The sequence below is a fragment of the Anser brachyrhynchus genome, assembly GCF_964034855.1.
Source record: "Anser brachyrhynchus genome assembly, chromosome: 1".
Taxonomy (NCBI): Eukaryota; Metazoa; Chordata; class Aves; order Anseriformes; family Anatidae; genus Anser; species Anser brachyrhynchus.
The window spans coordinates 127470663-127477763 of record NC_137694.1 but is presented as its reverse complement, the minus strand read 5'-3'; the positions used below and the strand labels follow the sequence as shown (position 1 = coordinate 127477763).

At 45.7% G+C, this 7101-nt stretch overlaps 1 protein-coding gene across 1 annotated transcript; it reads left to right on the top strand.

The window, feature by feature from the left end:
* The first annotated feature begins 3882 nt into the window (after positions 1 to 3882).
* SAT1 (spermidine/spermine N1-acetyltransferase 1) lies at positions 3883 to 6764 on the top strand. Its single transcript, XM_080568097.1, has 6 exons — positions 3883 to 4164; positions 4384 to 4435; positions 4530 to 4613; positions 5769 to 5870; positions 5956 to 5996; positions 6274 to 6764. The coding sequence occupies exons 1-6, from the start codon at positions 4099 to 4101 to the stop codon at positions 6442 to 6444; spliced, it is 516 nt and encodes a 171-aa protein (XP_080424223.1). The 5' UTR covers positions 3883 to 4098; the 3' UTR covers positions 6445 to 6764.
* Positions 6765 to 7101: the final 337 nt, after the last annotated feature.

Here is a 7101-nt window from a genome sequence, read left to right as displayed (position 1 = left end):
ATGCAAAGAGAATCCCGAATGTTGTCCAGAGACTAGTCAGGAAAATAACAGGTCAACAGTGAATACTAAGGGAACATGCATTCTCTGTACTTTGCTCCAGAAATTTGACAAAGAGATACAACTTGGATTGAAATACTTGAGAACAATTAATACTGTAATCGAAAAACGATTCACTCACTGCATTTTAGTGTGGAATGAGCAGATCTTATCCTTCTCTCTTTTATTTGTTATAAATAGTGAACCTTAGAGGCATGAGAGAGGCATTCATATAGGAATTTGAGGAATCTTTCCAGCGAAGGAGGAAATCAAAAATTAAAATACCAGAAGTAAAGAAGAGTTTGATTAGTGGAACACTGAAGAAAGCAAACTGTTGCCCACTATGAGCCTTTCCCTCCGGTCTCCAAGACAAGAGGAAATTCAGATATTTAGATGCAAGTAAAAAATATGTTAACAGTATGAGTGTCCAGCAGAGGTTCCCCAACTCTGATAAATTGTCAAGTCACGTCACCATGACAGGGTCCTGGGGAACTACTAGCATGGCTGTTTCATGTAGCCTGAGACTAGACAGCACTTCCATCTGCTGAGGATGTGGGGAAAACATGCCTCAGTAACATATATAGCATTCTGAATGCTTTTATTAATACTAGTTCCTGCTGCATGCTTGAAAAGAAATTACTGCTTGCTTGCTTCTGTTTTGCATTACAGAATCACAGAATCGTCTAGGCTGGAAGAGACCTCCAAGATCACCTAGTCCAACCTCTGGCCTAACACTAACAAGTCCTCCACTAAACCATATCACTAAGCTCTACATCTAAACGTCTTTTAAAGACCTCCAGGGATGGTGACCCAACCACCTCCCTGGGCAGCCCATTCCAATGCCTAACAACCCTTTCAGTAAAGAAGTTTTTCCTAATATCCAACCTAAACCTCCCCTGGTGCAAATTTACAAAATCACTGTAAAGAAAATGTACAGAAAATTACATTTGCTGTCTCCTCACTTACAAGTAAGATTAAAAGAGAAGATAAAATGAGAATGAGATAAAATGTGTAGGATCTTTTCAGATAATTGTAACCATTTTACCCCTCAAGCACCAAAGTATCATCTCTTTTGGTGAAACCACTGATAGATAGCCAGCAGGCTCTGTGTGCAAGAAGCTGCTGGCTGCTACCAGAAGAAAGAACTAATCCAGACTTCAGTGCATATTTCATTGTAACAGGTTATTTCAACATTGTTTTACATTAATGGCATTTGCTAACCACTTTACAGCACACATATTTGCATCATTTGAAAAAGCTTGATCCTTTTCAGGAATCTTACGCTACTTATTCCTGTCCGAAGTGCAGATAAATAGGCTGACCACTCAAAGACAGAATATGAGCCCTGTGGAAGTCATAGGAATTTCAGTATTTACTTCAGCAACATCAAGATGTTATGAAACATTCTCAAAGGTGAACGAACCTGAGGCAAATCCTAGAAGCTGCCTCTAAAGTACAAGGCCCAGCAGTCTGATTTATTCACAAAACTGAATTATTTCAGAAGCTCTTTGTAAAATATGCTTGCCATTACACTGAAAAAAAAAATACTATGGTAATATATATCTAAAAAAATGCAGCATAGACTCTGAAATCTAGGTATTTTAGTCATGTGTTTTATCATCTTTCTTTTTTGTGTCTTTTTTTTCTTATTTTGTTTTTCTGTATTTCCTACTGGTTCACAAAACTATTTTGACACTTTAGGAGTTTTTTAAATATTTTTTTCTTCTGCCTTATGATTTTGAGAGCTAATTCCAGTGAATTGGGGTAACAACATCAGTGTATTTCTAAGCTAGTTAAAGCAGGACTCTCAAAAACAGTCAATCTGGAAAGTATTTTTTTTTGCTGAAACTTCAGTTTCTAAAATCACATGACTTTTCTGACTTGAAAGTGAAAGAAACCAGGTGCTTTCTGCTCTTACACAACAGTAAGTTTTTTGATAGTATCCTTCCTCATTTAAAATGGAAAAGAGTTAAGACAACACAAGCACTGTCTGACAAAGGTAGTATTCCCCATTTCTGGTCCCGGAGTGATTATTTCTAGGACTTGGAAAGACGTATGCTCATGAAATCCCTCGTAGTTAGGCTAGGTCTATGTTTTGGTAGTTTGTTTTGATTCAGTCTCCCTACCAGAAGACCAGTCCCAAAGGATTTCCAGATCCCTTACTGTACAAATCTTCTCTTCTACTAGCCATTGGCTGTAATGTCATGTTTTGGAAATGCTGTTGTTCTTTCGGCATTTCAATTTTTGCTCCAGTAGAGGGTAAACTGAGTTTAGGGCATTTGCATAAATTCAAAATTACTCTTCCAGGACTCTAAGCTTGTCCCACTGCATGCCACAGGATTTTCTTGACTCACAGTGGCCACCAGAATACACATTTCTCCATGCAAATCTTTTGCAGTATCGTGTTGCATACCGGCCCCTATGTCTAAATGAAAGGTGAACCTCCTGCGTCAATGTATACATACTGAAAAATAGGGTGTGAGTGTTGTGAGTAAGTTTGGGAATCCAGGTTTTAAGGACTGTTACTCTGCCTGACTTAATGTCTTCCCATACCCGAAATCACTCTTAAAACAAGACAGATCAAGCTAAATATAAAACAAAGCATGGACATGATAGTTGCAAAGGTTATAGAAGAGGGTGTAAAGAAAACCATGGGTATTCCGAATAATTACTTCTATACTTCTCATCCAGGCAGCCTTGCTAGTGGGCCTATAAACACGCACATCATCGAGGTCAGGATCCAGTTCTCACTCTGCAGTATGCATTTCTGTTATCTCTAGGTTGTGTTCAGGGGAAGAAGACCAGGGCTGGGGATAATTTCTCCTTCCTTTCATAGTCCAAAGCTGCCTTGGGGAGCTCTTCTTATTCAGGATGAATTTCTTCAGCACACTTTTGTCCTCAAGGACATTAATACGTCCTGGACAGAGTCTCAGCCTTCCTTAGAGCAGACTCCTGGTATATTTCCTCCTGTTGCAAAAATGCTGCTGCCCTCTGTGTTTGTCTGTGTGCTGCTCCTCCCTCCCCGGTAAGGTTAGTCAGCCTGGTCGCTTACGGTTCTTGTAAATGTTTTTTTTTTTCCTGTCAGGCAGGAATACACCCTGTGCCCAAGGCAAAACTTTTGGTTGTTTTGAACTCTTTTTTTCCCTATATAAACAGCTATTTGCAAATCCTACTCTGTCCTAGGAAACAAACACAAGTAATACTTCATGTAAATTACTAGGTTTCATTCAAACATAGCAAGAAAATTTTAAAGATGTGGGGCTGCAACAAATAGAAGAATTCCAGCCCCGACTGTGAACAGCTTGACTCAATATTGTGCCAGCCCCCTTACAGCCTACATAGTTCCACCTCTCCTCCAGGCGGGTGCCTTTGTATTATGATTTATTTATTCTTATTTATGGGGTCTGTGTTTGGCCCTTCTGCCAGGGAGCGCAGACAACCTGGGCGGCTTTGCGTGCCTGTGGTGACCGGAGGGTTGTGCCGGGGGAAATTCGTGGGGTACAGTTCATGTGATGCTGCTTGGTCACATAGTGGCCACCTAGCTCTGGTTGTCACTCAGTTCCCCGGCCCCCCGGCCCCGTCCCCGACCCCACCGGCCCGGTCCCCCCCGGCCTCCCCGGCCCCGTCCCTTCTCCCTCAGCGCCCCGCCGGGGGGCGCCATAACGGGCGGGTGGGGGGGGGGGGCAGTTGTCACGAGACACCCGCACCAGCTGTTGCTGGCAGGGCCAGGCAGGATTCCGCGGAGCGGCGCCGCCATTGGCTGAGGGCGAGCAGAGCGGGAGCTCCCATTGGCTTGTGCGCGGGGGAGGCGGGGCGCGGGCGTCTATAAATAGGGCCGGCGGAGCGAACGCCCTCCCAGTCGGGGTCGGAGCGCCGCCGGAGCAGCAGCAGGAGGAGGAGGAGAGACGCCTGTTCGCCGAGCGCCGCCGGGACATGCTCGCAGCCTGACTGACCGCAGGTGGCCGCCGCGCCCGGGACACGAATGAAGAAGCAGCTGCTCCTCCTGTTCACGCACCGGGGACTCGTCAGCCGAGGGGGCCGCAGGGGGAAACGCCGTCGAAAATGGCTTCGTTCAGTATCCGCGCCGCGCGGCCCGAGGACTGCCCCGACCTGCTGCGACTGATCAAGGTGAGGCCGCTGGGGCCTCAGGAGGGGGGCGGCCGGGCCGGAAAGGGGGCGTTGTGGGGGTTTTTGGGGGTGTTGGGGGGGGGTGTGAGGTGTTTTCGGCCGCCGCCTGGTCGCAAACAAGGCGTTGCGCAAGGCTGGGCGGCGGGGGGGCGGCGGGCGGCCAGCGGGCGGCGGGTGAGGGCCGCGGGGAAGGGCCGCTGACATGTCGCTCCCTTCCAGGAACTGGCCAAGTACGAGGACATGGAGGATCAAGTGGTGCTAACTGAGAAAGGTAGGCGTGCGGCTTCGCCTCGCCTGGGCGGGGGGGGGGGGGGCCGGTGGCCGTGGCTCGAGGCTTAGGGGCCGCTCTGCTCTGCTTTTTCCAGAGCTGCTTGAGGATGGCTTCGGCGAGCACCCTTTCTACCACTGTCTGGTTGCTGAATTGCCGAAAGAGCAGTGGTCATCCGAAGGTGAGACTTCCTGCCGCTTGTTTTTAGATGCTAAGTACACCAGAGATGTCTTATACTTAATGCTATGCATGATATGTAAGGTTTCAGCAACGAGTTGGGGTAGGAGGAACAGGCTAACTGTTAAATGCAGTAACATATAGTGATACTCACCTGAAGTAGTTGCTAATCCTGGAGATGTGGGAAGATCAGGTGTAAACAATGTACTTAATTCCAGTTAATTAAATGGCTTTTCTTGTTTGACCCTAACTTAACTTTATGTAATCCTGTTGAATCACATTTTTTCTTTAATTTGTCCCCAATCTTCAGGTTACAGTCTCTAGCTTCGCCATGTACATGGCCCTTCTGTGTACATGGATGGGCGGGGAGGTAACTAAAAGATCCGTTACACAATAAAGTAGATGATCATAACATGAGGTAAGGTCTACAGGGACAAGTGCTATTCCCAAACCTTTACCAAAGACACAGTAGATCAGAAACTTGTTTGCACGCTTCTCTTACAGTCTGTGCAGAGCGTTACAGCAGATGTAGTTACAGTTCTCAGGGTTTAGGTTTGAGTGTGCTACAGTTGGAAGAGTTGATTTCTCTTCCCTCTTGAGCCATGGAATTTTATGTGAAGCTGTAGCTTTACTTAGCTTGACTTGTTGGTGCTGAAGATAAGTGTGATAGCATCAGTGTGAGTTGAGGTGCTAGAAATGCTGCTGTAACAGTTGTTTGTGAGCATGCCTTCTATCAGTATTCACTGAGGAATACACGTTGAAGTTTTCTTTAGAGTTCAGTGGACTGTTTTGTTTGCCAAGAAAGCAGAGTTGGAGCAGTTTTCTAGGTTCTGAACTGCTCTGTAATGTTTTTACTTGTATTCCAGAATGGAAATACTGATAAATCAGTAGGATATGTATCTGTAGAAAAAAGGCTTGTTTGGTGCTTAATATAACATTGCTCTTGAGCATTTCAGGGTGCGAAGAGGGCAGTCTTCATTCTGTTAGGCTGATAAAAGTTTGTGTTTGTATTTTCAGTTGTGTGCTTAATTCTTACTCTAACCTAATAGCAAATGGCTGCATGTCACAGCATCTGTATATTTAAACACGCATGTAAGACTTGAAAATAGTATTTTGCCTTTTTAATTCAGACTGGCTAAAGCTGCACATCTTGTTTCAGAACACAGCATCGTGGGCTTTGCCATGTACTACTTCACCTATGATCCGTGGATTGGGAAACTGCTGTATCTTGAAGATTTTTATGTGATGGCTGAGTACAGAGGTATGTGCTCCGGAATCAGACAAGTTGCTTCCCCCAGGGCTTCTTTAAAATTCAAACTTTCTTATTGCTGTTTTTGTTCTTTTAGGACTTGGCATTGGGTCAGAAATTCTGAAGAACTTGAGTCAGGTATGTCTAAGTGATAGGGCTAAACACATGACCGCAGTGGTGGTGTGCTTCTGTTAACTGCATGCAGGCTTCTCCTGGAGTGTTACTCATTAACATGTCTGAGCTCAAGGAAGGTGACAGGGCAGCAGGCAGCTTTACATACACATTGTCTAGGCTGTTAAACAGTGACAAGTGCTGAGCTGAGAGGTGGAATGAACTTGATGACTCGCAGTGATAGCAGTTGGCTCCGATTAGGCTTACCTGGGGCTGTTGTTGAAAGGTGATGTTGCACTCGCAGGTTGCTGTCAAGTGCCGCTGCAGCAGCATGCACTTCCTCGTCGCAGAGTGGAACGAACCGTCCATCCGGTTCTACAAGAGGAGGGGGGCCTCCGATCTGTCCACGGAGGAGGGGTGGAGGCTCTTCAAGATTGACAAGGAGTATCTCTTGAAGATGGCAACAGAAGAGTGAGATGATTCCAGCGACTAAATTCTGCCTATATGTGCTCTGAATAAACTTCTTGCTTTGTGTTAGTAGTGGAATAAAGTAGTGTGGTTGCTAATGCAAATGCTATGCAAGCGTGGTCATAGAGTAAGTGGTACTGTGAGCTGGAGTTGAGGCATCCGTGAAGTTGAGTGTGCTCGTATGCATCCTTTACCAGTGTGGGCTTGTAATCTTTGAAATGTATGTAAAACTTCATTCTTGTAAGTCATTCAAATGTGTACAATGTACACACTGGTAGGGTTTGTTTTAATTATTTCCTTTTATAAAAATAAATAGTTTTCACTTCATGGCGGTAGTTCTGGCTTTAATTCTCACACACAGCCTATGTAACTTCAGTCACCCAAACATACCTTCACAAGTGGAGTGCTATTTATCATGGTTCCTGAGAGATGGTGACCTTGTTTCCCTGCAGGACTGGTGGTGAGGTGAATCTGAGCATCCAGAGGGTTTTGAGGTCAATCCCAGCCTCTTTAGTGCAGGGCATGCTGTGTGCAGAGGAGTGCTGGCTGTGCCAGTGAGTTGCACTTGGTTTGGGTTTGGTGGGAGTCCTTAAATGGCTGCTGGTGCCAGCATGTTGGTGAGCGGTCCCACTGGGGGCAGAGGGGGTGGTGCTGCTTCCCTGGG